Source organism: Entelurus aequoreus, linkage group LG06 (genome assembly GCF_033978785.1).
Source record: "Entelurus aequoreus isolate RoL-2023_Sb linkage group LG06, RoL_Eaeq_v1.1, whole genome shotgun sequence".
NCBI lineage: Eukaryota > Metazoa > Chordata > Actinopteri > Syngnathiformes > Syngnathidae > Entelurus > Entelurus aequoreus.
Genome location: NC_084736.1, coordinates 5537940 through 5554516, shown reverse-complemented (window position 1 = coordinate 5554516; position 16577 = coordinate 5537940). Strand labels below are relative to the sequence as shown.

Here is a 16577-nt window from a genome sequence, read left to right as displayed (position 1 = left end):
CAGTCCGTAAGCACACATGACTGTATTTATTTATGTTAAAAAAAATTTTAAAAAAAAAAGTTTTGTTTTTTTAAATACACCCCCACCGGTCCTTGGGACAAATTTTCAAGCGTTGACCGGTCCGCAGCTACAAAAAGGTTGGGGACCACTGGTTTAGACTATTGTATTGCCCTGCTCTTTGGCTTTCCCAGAAAGAATATCAAAAGTCTACAATTACTACAAAGCTCAGCTGCACGCGTGCTGACGAGGACCAGAGGGCGGGAGCACATTACACCAGTTTTAAAGTCGCTGCATTGGCTCCCCGTCCGCTTTAGGGTCGATTTTAAAATTTCTATTATTAGTTTTTAAATGTCTTAATGGCCTTGTGCCTTCTTATCTATCTGACCTGCTGTTACTGGATCAACCCTCGCGGATCTTGAGGTCCTCTGGCACTGGCCTTTTAGCTTTACTGAATACCAGGAGAAAGACCCACGGTGAGGCGGCATTTAGCCACTATGGGCCCACCTGTGGAAAAGCTTGCCAAAGAGCCTCAGGACTGCAGACAGCGTTGAACTTTAAAAAATAAAAAATAAAAAGGCTAAAGACACACCATTTTGATGAGGCTTTTCACTAATATTCTGTCTTATTATTTTATTGTTATTTATAATTTTGTGTGTGTGTGTGTGTGTGTGTGTGTGTGTGTGTGTGTGTGTGTGTGTGTGTGTGTGTGTGTGTGTGTGTGTGTGTGTGTGTGTGTGTGTGTGTGTGTGTGTGTGTGTGTGTGTGTGTGTGTGTGTGTGTGTGTGTGTGTGTGTGTGTGTGTGTGTGTGTGTGTGTGTGTGTGTGTGTGTGTGTGTGTGTGTGTACATATCAGTGTTTCCCATAAACTGCCAAGATACCTGTGGCGGTGGGGGCGTGGCTATGGGCGTGGTCACCATGACATCATTGAGTAATTTGCATAATTTACTACAATTATATGATTTTCTCTAAAAAGGCTCAAAAAATGTATACTTACTAATTAATAATGACAGTTTTGTTTTAAACGTCCATCCATCCATCCATTTTACAATATAATTACAACACTTTATGTACATATTTATATACAGATTTGAGCAATAAGTTATTCACTGAAATATATATTTATTAATTGTGGTTCTTACAAAAAATATATCTTATAAAATATAAAAGCTAAAATGTCTCTTAAAGCTCTGCCCCTTTAATTAGTGCATACTAAATCATTTAACTTTAGCCTACTACCACAACCATATTATTTACCAGCAACATAAAGTGAAACAGAGCCAGAGGTGTCCTGCCACCGTCAGTAACAAATAAACAGAAAACAGTAGTGGTCAAATACAAATAAGGCGACAAGAGAAGTATCCTACACTTCTCTTTTGTAAAGTAAATCTGAACAGCCTGTATGGGCATCTACATCAACTATATGATTTGCCTGAGAAGCTGGACAGGACAAAAAAAATAATATATTTTTTTAAATTTTTTATTTGTGGCGGACGTAATTCTTTCGTGGCGGGCCGCCACAAATAAATGAATGTGTGGGAAACACTGCATATATATATATATATATATATATATATATATATATATATATATATATATATATATATATTTAAAAAAAAAATGTATGTATATAGTATAAACGTGATAAAATATATGAGCTGTGTGTGTTTGCGCGTGTGTGTGAATGTGTGTTTTCTTCTCTTCTATTGTTATTTTTGTTTGTTTGTTTTGTTTTGTACAGCACTTTGTGCTTGCCTTTTGCCTAAGCATGAAAAGTGCTATATAAATAAAGTTTGATTTGCAGGTATTCAACAATGAGATCTCATACATCGAGGGAGGCACTGCCAGTGGATTCTACACTGTGGAGGACACGAACTATCCTGTCAGGTATATTAGACAATCATTTCATGAAAGTCTGAGCCTTTTCATGTGTTTTCAAAAGGTGCGTGTTTTATCAGGCTATACAGAGTTTATGGCAAGAAAAACATCCGACTTGAGTCTGTCCCTGTGAAATCCTGCTCCCTTGATCCACGGTGACTGACACTAACTCAACTGAACATTTACTTTGTTCTCATTCGCACCTTTATTTTATGTATACTTCTCCAAAATATGTATTCCTAACATTTCACTTTTCTCTATTTGGCAGCTATGTTTTCCTACTGGACACCGGACTGGAAATTTTTATCTGGAGAGGAGCAAACGCTACGCTGAGTAGCACCACAAAGGCCAGGTCAGACGACAATAATGTACTAATTCATTCATTGGCTAGATTTATTTCACCATAGCAACTAGGGATGTCCAGATCAACATTTTGGCCTTGATCCAATTTTCTGCTTCTGATACGTTGACAATAGATCATTGAATTAAATGATTTATAGCAGGTAGACACAATAACACCTTTTTATAAAGCTTGTATTATTACATTTAGCATTTGCTAGTATTGTTTTTAATTAGATAATGTATTACATTTTTAGCCTTGAAAGCTACATTTAATATTTTTTTAACAAAATAAAGTGGCTATTGCTTGAATTTTAATGATTTCATTGAATATGCTTAATTGTCAAGCAGCGTCGGTTTTCAATGGGTGCTGGGTGCCATTTAGCCTTTCTCGTAGACAAATGCCCCATATGCTTGCGTTCTTTTCCACTGTACGAACCGTTCAAATCGCGAAAAGGATAAATCCTTCAGAGGTAATCAAGAAGGGTGGAAGAGTGCAAGATTTTACAAAAGCTGACGACAAAAGTGGCACACACTCCATTATAAAGGAGCAGAGTCAAAGAACGCACAAGTTTGCAGTGTCCACTTTGTTAAAGGTTTGTTTGATATATTTTACTCTTAAAATATTTATTTGGTAGTTTTTGTTAATGTTTTCTAACTCAATAAATAATTCCCTGGACACATGAGGATTTAAACAAGTAGTGGATAGTATTTTTTTATTTATTTCTATTACCTTTTGTTGTACTCAAAACATTGTATGTAATATAATAAAATAAGGAGCTAGTTTAAATAGTGTGTTGATATTGTTAAATTGTCAATAGCGCTCACCATAAAAAATGTACAATGTGGTAAGTATTGGACCGTCTCTCATGGATATTCAAAATGGGAGTCTGCACCCTAGTTTGAAGTTTAGCGCTGCACTGCCTAACATGTTCATTGTTGTCACCTTTTCAGGTTATTTGCAGAGAAGATCAATAAAAACGAGCGCAAAGGGAAGGCAGAGATCACAACTTTAATGCAAAAGCAGGAGCCTCCAAATTTCTGGGAAACACTGGGTGGACAACCAGAGGCGATTAAGAAGCACGTACCAGATGACTTCTCTCCTGTCAGGCCTAAACTATACAAGGTCAAGCATGTCATGATGATAACATGGTGAACACATCAACACAATGGATATACTGAATGGTCTTGTTGCCATGTAGGTGGGTTTGGGCCTGGGCTACCTGGAGCTGCCTCAGATCAACTACAAGCTTTCTGTGGAGCACAAAAACCACAAGATCAAACTGGACACGCTGCCAGAGCTCCGACTGGTATGTTAATCCACTTCAAGTAAACCCGAGCAGGATCACAACTAATCCCAATGGATCCCGACAAAGTCAAAAAGTGATTTTTTGAGCTACGATGTTTGCTTTCGTTCTCAAACGCTCCTTTGCCATTTGACCCACTTCCATCAGTCCAATTCTCATCATCTCCTCCTTGTCACCGCCTTCCTTAGCTGCAGACGCTGCTCGACACCAAGGGCGTGTACATCCTCGACTGCTGGTCCGACGTCTTCATTTGGATCGGGAGGAAGTCTCCCCGACTTGTCCGAGCCGCTGCTTTAAAACTGGGTCAGGAGATCTGCTCCATGCTGCACCGGCCAAAACACGCATGTGTCACCCGAAACCTGGAAGGCACCGAATGCCAGGTAAGACTTCCTGATACAATAGCACCTCAATTTACGCGCTTAATTGGTTCTGTGGCGGAGGTCTTAACTTAAAACACTTGTATATCAAAACATATCCCTTTTGAAATAAATTTTAAAAACAACTTAGCCCCCTAAAACAGCACAGTTAATACATGTAACATGCCATTTAAAAAGAAAAACAACATTTTAGATAAGAAATATTGTATAAAAACAAAATGTACTACAAACAACCACAGTAGTTTGATAAAGTAATGTAATAATTATTTACACCACAGGAGAGTGGATTTTACGGAGCCCCTAAAGGGACATGGGGAAAATGGCCATTTGGGTAGTTTTTAGCTCTAAAAAGGGTATTTCAACAAGTAAACTGTACAGTAGGTACTTGATTTTGATATATGTAATGCCCATAAGTAGAGATGTCCGATATCGGTCTGCCGATATTATCGGCCGATAAATGCGTTAAAATGTAATATCGGAAATTATCGGTATCGTTTTTTTTATTATCAGTATCGGGTTGTTTTTTTTGTTTTTTGTTTTTTGTATTAAATCCACATAAAAAACACAAGATACACTTACAATTAGTGCACCAACCCACCCCATTTACACTCATTCACACAAAAGGGTTGTTTCTTTCTGTTATTAATATTCTGGTTCCTACATTATATATCAATATATATCAATACAGTCTGCAAGGGATACAGTCCGTAAGCACACATGATTGTGCGTGCTGCTGGTCCACTAATAATACTAACCTTTAACAGTTAATTTTACAAATTTTCATTAATTACTAGTTTCTATGTAACTTTTTTTATATTGTTTTACTTTCTTTTTTATTCAAGAAAATGTTTTTAATTTATTTATCTTATTTTATTTGATTCATTTTTTTAAAAAGTACATTATCTTCACCATACCTGGTTGTCCAAATTAGGCATAATAGTGTGTTTATTCCACGACTGTATATATCGGTTGATATCGGTAATTAAAGAGTTGGACACTATCGGCATATCGGATATCGGCAAAAAGCCATTATCGGACATCCCTACCCATAAGGGTATTCTAGTAAAATATGCAGAGATGAGATGTGTCAATATCAAAATGTTACTTTAAATCATTTTTTGGCAGCAGCAAAGGGGCCATTTGGGTAGTTTTTAGCTCTAAAAAGGGTATTTCAACAAGTAAACAGTACATTAGGTACTTTATTTTGATATATGTAATGCCCATAAGGGTATTCTAGTAGAATATGCAGAGATAAGATGTGTCAATGTCAAAATATTACTTGAAATACATTTTTGGCAGCAACAAAGTAGCCTTTTGGGTAGATATTTGCTCTAAAAAGGGTATTTCAATAAGTAAACAGTACAGTAGGTACTTGATGTTGATATATGTAATGCTCATAAGGGTATTGTAGTAAAATATGCAGAGATGAGATGTGTCAGTATCAAAATATTACTTGAAATACATTTTTGGCAGCAGCAAAGTGGTTTGTAGCTTTGTAGAGGGTATTTTAACAAGTAAACCGTACAGTAGGTACTTTATTTATATATATGTATGACTAATAAGGGTATTCTAGTAGAATATGCAGAGATAAGATGTGTCAATATCAAAATATTACTTGAAATACATTTTTGGCAGCAACAAAGTGGCCATTTGGGCAGATATTTGCTCTAAAAAGGGTATTTCAACAAGTAAACAGTACAGTAGGTACTTGATTTTGATATATGTACGGTAATGCTCATAAGGGTATTCTAGTGAAATACGCGTGTGTAAATATGGGATGTGTAAATATCAAAATATTACGTCAAATCCCTTTTTTGTCAGGCAATATTACATTTAGTGACAATTTTACATAAATGAATACATCCAAAACACATTGTACATATTTATTATGTGCAAGAAGAAATAACAGTTACAATTGTGTGTATCTTCCAAACAAGAAAGAGGTTTTATCACATCAACATCGGACTAACAATAGACCTTTTAATTTCATTAATCCCACAGAAGAGGAAAACTGTCCTTTTCCGGGCACGATAAAGTCTTAAATAATGTCAAACACGTAGCGTTACAATAACCAGGAAGATCAAGTGTTTGTCTTACTCCTAGTAATCCGCTGTGGACACACCAAGCCAAAAATGCAGGTTCAGCGAGCGCTGCGCGCCCCGCGAAGGAAATACATTTTTGGCAGGCATTCACAATTCGCCACAACACACATGGGGGAAAGTCCTAATTGGAAATACAGCCAAATGAACTCCTGAACTGGCATTTTCACACACACCTCAAACCATCCGCACGCACCCAATGCTTTCTTGTGCGCACGTGATACATATCTAAGAAAATAATAAAAATGTTTTTTCCCCCATGTCCCTTTAGGGGTTCTGTAGGATTTCTACCGTATCTCCTTCCAATTGCTTCTCTGTCAAACACATAACCAGCAGCTTCTCCATATTTTTATGGATAAATGTTTGCCGTTTAGATATTGTAATTTTCTTGTCTGTCCAAGTTGGCTACACGCTCTGTCATGATTTTGCTGATTTTCTTTCTGTAATTCATTGAATATCATCCACTTTTTCTTTTCAGCACAGTCATTTACACTCATTTCTTTCTTCCAGTGTTTGAAAAATAGTTGTGTCCATCTCTAGCTATAAGCTAATGCCAGCGAGTAAGATCGGATGATTAGGAAGGATGTTACGGGGTTCACTGTGACATTTGTTACAACAGTTAATGGCGGGGATGCTTATATGTACACATCTTTGCTTGCAATTTACAGCATAACAATTAGTTGAGAAACAGCTCTTATCTCAAAATACTCTTCAAGTTGGGACACTCTTAAAGCCCCACTTAAGAACTTTCAGTTTTGGTTGATTTTTAGCGGTGCCAGTGGACCAAAGCGGTAGTGTTTTGCCAGAAAAACCACATTTCCCATGATGACTAGCGCATATAGTGTCATACTGACATGAGGTCCGCTGAAATATTGGCACAAATATTACGTCTCTAATGATCTTGGATTGCGCTACAAACATGTCACTTTTCCTCTTCGCCAGGTGTATAAGTCCAAGTTCAAGAACTGGGACGACGTGCTGCAGGTGGACTACACCAGAGCTGCGGAGACCGTGCAGCAGAAGGACAACCTTCAAGGCAAGGTGGGTAATCCCACGCCTGAATATTATTCACATGACATGTTTCCACAAGTGAGGAGGTTTCATGTCTTTTTTGTGGCAGGTGAAAAAGGATGCAGAGAAGAAAGATCAGATGAAAGCTGACCTCACAGCTCTCTTCCTTCCCAGGCAGCCAGCCATGCCTCTTACTGAGGTGACGTACACACACATTCTTGTATTTGTTACCTTCTTGAGACCTCTGAAAAAATGCCTACCTTTTTCGGACCACCCTTTCTAGATATATAAAGATTTATATTTACAGCATTAATAATATATACATACTATGCAAATATAAAAAGGTTAGTTTTTGGTAGTCACATTTTTACACACACTTGTTATTTCATATGTTGACCAGAGGGGGAACACTTCTAAAACCGACACATAGGCAATTTGAAAAATCCCTCCTTTTTGGGACCATCCTAATTTTGATAGACTTCACCACCAGGGGGGTGCAAATGAGGTCTCTATTGTTTGTTTTTTGTAATGTGCTTAAGGCCGATGACAAAGGAGTCAGGGACCACAGATGGCCCCTGTGCCGCACTTTGGGCAACCCAGCTGTAGAAGCTACTGTTAATGGCCACTATAGTCTTAGTACCATAGTGTATTTGTTCATCCTATGGTCACATATGGGACGCGGGTTGTCTTACGTCAGCACCGGAAGTCGTAAAATCAGCTGTTCACCTGGTGGTTTTTTTTGGGGATGAATAGAGAAGTCCTTCTTTAGCTGCCTTCTTGTTTTATCATATATTGCTGCCTTGGCACCTGTCAATGTTTACTTTTGTATGCACATTAAAGCAACAAAAAATCCTGACTTTGGAGCAATGTTCACAGACTCTAGTATTTGGCTATTAGATGCAATGGTTTTCCGTATTGGGACCATGATTTCGGTCCTACGCTGCAAAAAGTCGGTGTTCAAAAACAAGAAAAAAAATTAGGGGTATTTTACTTGAACTAAGCAAAATTATCTGCCAGTAGAACAAGAAAATTTGGCTTGTCAAGACTTTCCAAAACAAGTAAAATTAGCTAACCTCAATGAACCCAAAAATACCTTTTAAAATAAGTATATTCTCACTAAAAACAAGTGCGCTTTTCTTGGTAGAAAAAAAAGAGACCTTTTTGCTCAATATGTTGAAAAATATTCTTGAATTACGCAAATGCTAGTGCCATTATCTTGACATAATGATATGCGCTTGGCACCATGATTTTTTTTTTCATGCTTGAAGTAAGAAATTATTACTTTAAAAAAGTAGTTGTATACTTGTGAGTGTTGATGACACAGCTTTGCAACAGTTGATATTCTAGTTTCAAGCATGTTTTACTCAATATAGCTCATCAAATCTCAGCAACAAGCTGTAATATCTTACTGAGATCATTTAGGACCAAAACACTTAAAACAAGTGAAACACTCTAACATAAAATCTGCTTAGTGAGAAGAATTATCTTATCAGACAGAAAATAAGCAAATATCACCCTTATTTGAGATATTTCATCTTACTTAGATTTCAGTTTTTGCAGTGTAACTTGTTCACCGGTCCTCCTATGGAAGGTGCTTTTCCTTGTTGATGTCTCAAGAAGGGTAGAAATACAAGTACACACGCACTGCTGATGTTTGTCCATGTTCTGTGCAGGCTGAGCCGCTGATGGAGGAGTGGAACGAGGACCTGGACGGCATGGAAGGATTTGTGTTGGAGAGCAAAAAGTTTGCTCGTCTTCCAGAGGAAGAGTTTGGACACTTCTTCACACAAGATTGCTACGTGTTCCTCTGCAGGTACAAACGTGCACCTTCAAGCGTGGGAGTCAGTATGTGAAAGGGTCTCACGGTGATGGGCAGGTACTGGGTCCCTGTGGAGTACGAGGACGAGGAGGAGAAGAAAGAGGGCGAAGGCAAGGAGGTGGAGGAGGACAAGCAGCCTGAGGAGGACTTCCAGTGTGTCGTGTACTTCTGGCAGGGCCGGCAAGCTTCCAACATGGGCTGGCTCACTTTCACCTTCTCCCTGCAGAAGAAGTTTGAGAGCCTCTTCCCGGGCAAACTGAAGGTACCACAGGTAGTCCGTGCACGCCCTCTGCTCCACAGTAACCATGTTGTTGCCCCAGGTGGTGCGTATGACGCAGCAGCAGGAGAACCTCAAGTTCCTGTCCCACTTCAAGAGGAAGTTCATCATCCACAAAGGGAAGAGGAAACAGAAGACGGACTCAGCCCAGCCGTCCCTCTATCACATTCGCACCAACGGCAGTGCACTCTGCACCAGGTAGCTGCCAACATCACGTCCTTTTGTCCATGTCTTCATCTGACGCCTCACTTGTCTCCTGGCAGGACCATCCAGATCGCCACAGATTCAGCCAATCTCAACTCAGAGTTTTGCTTTATTCTCAAAGTTGGTATTGTGTCGTCGTCTAAGCAAAGAGCGTGAGCACAAGCACTCAAGCAGCATCCTCTGCAGGTACCCTTTGAGAGCACAGACAACCAGGGCATCGTCTACACCTGGGTGGGACGAGCTGCCGACCCGGACGAAGCCAAGCTGGCCGAGGACGTCATGAACAGCATGTTTGATGACACCTACAGCAAACAGGTGCACTTTCTAATAACCATATCACACCATATTATAGTTTATTGTTTGATGACACCTACAGCAAACAGGTGCACTTTCTAATAACAGTGTCTCCCACACATTCATTTATTTGTGGCGGCCCGCCACGAAAGAATTACGTCAACCACAAATAAATAAAAAAGTTTTTAAAAAATTATTATTATTATTATTTTTTTTTTTTTTTGTCCTGTCCAGCTTTTCAGGCAAATCATATAGTTGATGTAGATGCCCATATAGGCTGTTCAGATTTACTTTACAAAAGAGAAGTGTAGGATACTTCTCTTATTGCCTTATTTGTATTTGACCACTACTGTTTTCTGTTTTCTGTTTATTTGTTACTGACTGTGGCAGGACACCTCTGCCTCTGTTTCACTTTATGTTGCTGGTAAATAATATGGTTGTAGTAGTAGGCTAAAGTTAAATTAGTTAGTATGCACTAATTCAAGGGGCAGAGCTTTAGGAGACATTTTAGCTATTATATTTTATAAGATATATGTTTTGTAAGAACCACAATTAATAAATATATTTCAGTGAATAACTTATTGTTCAAATCTGTATATAAATATGTACATAAAGTGTTGTAATTATATTGTAAAATGGATGGATGGATGGATGTTTAAAACAAAACTGTTATTATTAATTAGTAAGTATACATTTTTTGAGTCTTTTTAGAGAAAATCTTATCATTGTAGTAAATTATGCAAATTACTCGATGATGTCATGGTGACCACGCCCATAGCCACGCCCCCACCGCCACAGGTATCTTGGCAGTTTATGGGAAACACTGAATAACCATATCACACCATATTATAGTTTGTTTGACACCTGTCAGGTTCAAACACCGATGACTTCTATTAAACAGACAAGAAGCAAGGAATTAAACAGACGGGATTTAATTTAGCTGAATGAGGAGAGCGTGTACACCTCTACTCTCTTGTACAGTGTCGTCCCACACTCTGACAAAAGGATTGCACGCCTCCTCTTTTATTTGGACTTTCCCTGATTACATGGCAACAGCTGTTTCTGAGGGGAGAGGGGGTCGTAAACAGCCGTCGCCCTTGGTCACAAAACAGTTCAAAGAAAAGATGCCTGGCGCTTGCGTCAGGTCCTGCTTCCTCTCCGCTTTGTAGATCTCGGGTCAAGACAAGATCTTCCTGTGGATTACAATAGATCAAAGAAACCGACACTTTCATGTCGCTTCCCATCGTACACAGTGGAGTTTGACAAGCCTTTTGCTTGGTAAGATCAAAGACAGCTTTTGTCTGCTCGCCAGGAACTCATGGAAACACAAAGTTTTGTGATATCTTAGATACACTTATTGTGACAACACCTACAGCAAACAGGTGCACTTTCTAATAACCATATCACAATCTCACCGTATTAAGGCCACACTACCATATTATAGTTTATTGTTTGATGACACCAAGTGTTCTATTAAAGCACTAACTAAACGAGCAAATGGAGTTTATCATTTTTGGTTACAAAAATGTTACTGTGAGCAAGTTTGCAAAAAGCCCCTTTTAGTGTTTGGCCGCCTTTTTAGATGTATTTGAATAATCGTTTAATTTTTATTGTATGTTTATTAATATTTTTATAATTTAATAATAATTTGTTTTTAACCTTTTGAATTCATGTTATAAAATACAAAAAATGCAGACAAAATATCACTAACTTTAATGGTATTTTGTGTTTTATTTTATACTATACATTTATTTTTAATATGTGGTCATTTATTTATATATTTTTTTCAGTTATTTATTTGTAATCATTTTAATAATGTTCAATATTAAACAAATATGTTTGACCTTTGTATTGTATGCATATTACATGACTTGACTGTTATTGCAAGTCCCAATATTTACATGTTCTGCCCTCCCAGGTCATTAACGAGGGGGAGGAGCCTGAGAACTTCTTCTGGGTTGGCATCGGCGCTCAGAAGGAATACGATGAAGACGCAGACTACATGAAATATGCTCGTCTCTTCAGGCGAGTCGCATGTTCTTCACTTTCTTCTTGTTCTTTGTCCTCTACCAACTCATTTTCCTTCTCGGCCTCTCAGGTGTTCTAACGAGAAAGGTTATTTCTCCGTGTCAGAGAAGTGCTCCGACTTCTGCCAGGACGACTTGGCGGACGACGACATCATGCTGTTGGACAATGGCAATGAGGTAGCAACCATAAGTTGTTGTCAATAAATGTCTACTTAATTCATCTTTGTAATAATAATAAGTTATTATCAATAAATGTCTACTTAATTCACCTTTGTAATAATAATAATAAGTTATTGTCAATAAATGTCTACTTAATTCACCTTTGTAATAATAATAATAAGTTATTGTCAATAAATGTCTACTTAATTCACCTTTGTAATAATAATAAGTTATTGTCAATAAATGTGTACTTAATTCATCTTTGTAATAATAATAAGTTATTTTCAATAAATGTGTACTTGATGTCCCTCAGGTGTACATGTGGGTGGGTACTCAGACCAGCCAGGTGGAGATCAAACTGAGTCTGAAAGCCTGTCAGGTGTGTGAGATCTTACATTCTTCTTGAACCTCACACTGCCTCCTGCTCAATGTCTACATCCAACACATGCTTTTTATGCTAAAGGTCTACATCCAACACATGCTTTTTCTTCTAAAGGTTTACATCCAACACAGGTTTTTTTTGTTAAGGTTTACATCCAACCCTTTTTTATTTGTCAAGGTTTACATCCAACACATGTTTTTTCTTCTAAAGGTCTACATCCAACACGGGTTTTTTGTTAAGGTTTACATCCAACACATGCTTTTTCTTCTAAAGGTCTACATCCAACACGTTTTTTTTCTTCTTAAGGTTTACATCCAACACATGTTTTTGTTGTCAAGGTTTACATCCAACATGTTTTTTATTCTAAATGTCTACATCCAACACATGTTTTTTCTTATAAAGGTTTACATCCAACACATGTTTTTTTTCATGTCAAGGTTTACATCCAACACATGTTTTTTCTTCTAAAGGTCTACATCCAACACGTTTTTTTTCTTCTAAAAGGTTTACATCCAACACATGTTTTTTCTTCTAAAGGTCTACATCCAACACATGTTTTTTCTCGTCAAGGTTTACATCCAACACATGTTTTTCTTGTCAAGGTTTACATCCAACACATGTTTTTTCTTCTAAAGGTCTACATCCAACACATGTTTTTTCTTCTAAAGGTTTACATCCAACACATGGTTTTTCTTGTCAAGGTCTACATCCAACACATGTTTTTCTTGTCAATGTTTACATCCAACACATGTTTCTTCTTCTAAAGGTCTAAAAACCCTGTTTCCATATGAGTTGGGAAATTGTGTTAGATGTAAATATAAACGGAATACAATGATTAGCAAATCCTTTTCAAGCCATATTCAGTTGAATATGCTACAAAGACAACATATTTGATGTTCAAACTCATAAACTTTTTTTTTTTTTTGCAAATAATAATTAACTTAAAATTTCATGGCTGCAACACGTGCCAAAGTAGTTGGGAAAGGGCATGTTCACCACTGTGTTACATGGCCTTTCCTTTTAACAACACTCAGTAAAGGTTTGGGAACTGAGGAGACACATTTTTGAAGCTTCTCAGGTGGAATTCTTTCCCATTCTTGCTTGATGTACAGCTTAAGTTGTTCAACAGTCCGGGGGTCTCCCTTGTGCTATTTTAGGCTTCATAATGCACCACACATTTTCAATGTCTGGACTACAGGCAGGCCAGTCTAGTACCCGCACTCTTTTGCTATGAAGCCACGTTGATGTAACACGTGGCTTGGCATTGTCTTGCTGAAATAAGCAGGGGCGTCCATGGTAACGTTGCTTGGATGGCAACATATGTTGCTCCAAAAGCTGTATGTACCTTTCAGCATTAATGGCGCCTTCACAGATGTGTAAGTTACCCATGTCTTGGGCACTAATACACCCCCGTACCATCACACATGCTGGCTTTTACACTTTGTGCCTAGAACAATCCGGATGGTTCTTTTCGTCCACAGTTTCCAAAAACAATTTGAAATGTGGACTCGTCAGACCACAGAACACTTTTTCCACTTTGTATCAGTCCATCTTAGATGAGCTCAGGCCCAGCGAAGCCGACGGCGTTTCTGGGTGTTGTTGATAAACGGTTTTCACCTTTCATAGGAGAGTTTTAACTTACACTTACAGATGTAGCGACCAACTGTAGTTACTGACAGTGGGTTTCTGAAGTGTTCCTGAGCCCATGTGGTGATATCCTTTACACACTGATGTGGCTTGTTGATGCAGTACAGCCTGAGGGATGGAAGGTCACGGGCTTAGCTGCTTACGTGCAGTGATTTCTCCACATTCTCTCAACCCTTTGATGATATTACGGAGCGTAGATGGTGAAATCCCTAAATTCCTTGCAATAGCTGGTTGAGAAATGTTTTTCTTAAACTGTTCAACAATTTGCTCACGCATTTGTTGACAAAGTGGTGACCCTCGCCCCATCCTTGTTTGTGAATGACTGAGCATTTCATGGAATCTACTTTTATACCCAATCATGGCACCCACCTGTTCCCAATTTGCCTGTTCACCTGTGGGATGTTCCAAATAAGTGTTTGATGAGCGTTCCTCAACTTTATCAGTATTTATTGCCACCTTTCCCAACTTCTTTGTCACGTGTTGCTGCCATCAAATTCTAAAGTTAATGATTATTTGCACAAAAAAAAAGTTTATGAGTTTGAACATCAAATATGTTGTCTTTGTAGCATATTCAACTGAATATGCGTTGAAAATTATTTGCAAATCATTGTATTCCGTTTATATTTACATCGAACACAATTTCCCAACTCATATGGAAACGGGGTTTGTACATCCAACACACGTTTTTTCTTGTCAAGGTTTACATCCAACACGTTTTTTTTCTTCTCCAGGTCTACATCCAACACATGCGCTCCAAAGAAAGCCAGCAGCCCAGAAAACTGCGACTCGTCCGCAAAGGTAACGAGCCACACGTCTTCACTCGCTGCTTCCACGCCTGGGGGGCCTTCAAAACGCCGCCATCATAGTTTGAGCAGCCGCCAACAAGCTTTAGTAGGAGTTTCCTCTGCTTGTTTGCAGCAAACACTGTGCAGGGAGTCTAGTACTTTAGTAGAAGTTTCCTCTGCTTGTTTGCAGCAAACACTGTGCAGGGAGTCTAGTACTTTAGTAGAAGTTTCCTCTGCTTGTTTGCAGCAAACATTGTAAAGGGAGTCTAGTACTTTAGTAGGAGTTTCCTCTGCTTGTTTGCAGCAAACACTGTGCAGGGAGTCTAGTACTTTAGTAGAAGTTTCCTCTGCTTGTTTGCAGCAAACATTGTAAAGGGAGTCTAGTGTGTGCAAACACATCATAAATGCTGAGTGATAGTTTTGCACAGCTTATCTGAAGCCAACTTCTTGTTTGAAAACTGCCATTGCTCTTTAGTGGAATGTTTCTTCTCGACATATTTGATACTTCATATCACAAATGTGCAATCATCACAAGCTGGGAGTCGTACATCTCTCTCTTCACACTGAGCGTCTTTTTCTGGCGCTTTGCAAAGATTTTACAGGTTTGAAATCCATATTTTCTGAGGAAGAAAAAAGTAATTTAATGGGAGATGATATCAAGAGACATATCCTCATAATGAAATTGTAAGAGATTCTTCATGTCATATCTATTTTTGTGTCTTTCCTTTGTGGCGTGTGCATCAACACACATGCTTCTACCACTTGCAGATGCTTTATTTATGTATTTTATATTAAAGAGGAATACAAATCTCACCACATATTTCTTGTCTCCAGTTCTTCTTCTTGCTAGCTCTTGTGCGCCCCTAAGGCCCAAAACAGGCATTACATGTGATTTCATTGTTTACGCACGTTTTTTCTCCCATGTTCAACACTGTTAGAATAGAATATTAAAGTTTACACACTTTCTCTGAAGATCTTTTTCAGCCCCGTTATAACTACCTAGCGCACGAGCACAAAACTTCACAAACGGCTAATTATTAGCGTATATTACCAAATAGTAGCCCGGGCGTTTATTTCACAAAATCGATTTTGGAGACAGGCGTTTAAAAGAAGCAGGTAGTTATTTGCACAAGGCTTTTATTTATTTTTGCACCAGCCTGCGCCAGGCCATTATTTGGTTACAATGGTTACTGTCCAGTATTTTTTTTTTCGTACAAAAAACTTTAAATGTAAAAGCTATTGTAAACATACAAACAATAAAACCAAGAGATCAACATGAGGTAGGCTATCAAAAGACAAGAGATCAACATGAGGTAGGCTATCAAAAGACAAGAGATCAACAAGGCCTCAACATGGCAGTAGTGCAACAATTGTCAAATAGAATACCAATACTAAAAATAAATAAACTTTTTAAATAAAGCAGCCTACCGGGAAAAATAAAATTATGGTACCAAGTACTCAAGTATAAAACCCACCATCAAAACAGAACAATAATACTGTCACTTAAATAAAATAAAGGCTACAGTACTCCAAGTTTTAAATAAAGCAGCGCAGCATACAGGTAAAATAAAATGATGGTACCAAGTACTCTATAAAACCATTAAAACAATAATACTGCAGCAAACGCAACCCCAGTAGCATTTTAATCTAAATTATGCAAATAACAGCCCATGGGCGGCTATTTGGACATAGGCGGTTATTAGGAAGAGGCGGTTAATTCACAAAATGGGGTCAGACCCCGGGCGGCTATTAGGACTAGGGCGGTTATTTGGTAATATACGGTATTTTTTTTAAATGCACGGGTCGAAATGAAATGCTCCCCGGGACGATGGCTTTTAACCATTTTTTTTCTTTTTCTTTTTATGTATTTATTCATTTTACATTTTATATTAAATGTCTTGGTTTTTCCTCCCTCTGAAAATCCTATGAAATGTTTAACAAGCCATCCTATAGTAATACAACAGCTATTAATGTA

At 38.2% G+C, this 16577-nt stretch overlaps 1 protein-coding gene across 1 annotated transcript in view; it reads left to right on the top strand.

Moving 5' to 3' along the window:
* Positions 1–15422, top strand: part of flii (FLII actin remodeling protein) — a 35941-nt gene extending 20519 nt beyond the window's left edge. The window contains exons 15-31 of the mRNA XM_062049893.1: positions 1802–1884; positions 1956–2030; positions 2144–2227; positions 3169–3340; positions 3417–3524; positions 3710–3901; positions 6940–7038; positions 7118–7207; positions 8682–8821; positions 8885–9089; positions 9148–9302; positions 9368–9428; positions 9495–9623; positions 11521–11627; positions 11701–11806; positions 12102–12167; positions 14549–15422. Of these exons, the coding sequence (XP_061905877.1) occupies positions 1802–1884; positions 1956–2030; positions 2144–2227; positions 3169–3340; positions 3417–3524; positions 3710–3901; positions 6940–7038; positions 7118–7207; positions 8682–8821; positions 8885–9089; positions 9148–9302; positions 9368–9428; positions 9495–9623; positions 11521–11627; positions 11701–11806; positions 12102–12167; positions 14549–14683 (2007 nt within the window). The 3' untranslated portion in view covers positions 14684–15422. The remainder of the gene's footprint in view (positions 1–1801; positions 1885–1955; positions 2031–2143; positions 2228–3168; positions 3341–3416; positions 3525–3709; positions 3902–6939; positions 7039–7117; positions 7208–8681; positions 8822–8884; positions 9090–9147; positions 9303–9367; positions 9429–9494; positions 9624–11520; positions 11628–11700; positions 11807–12101; positions 12168–14548) is intronic.
* Positions 15423–16577: the final 1155 nt, after the last annotated feature.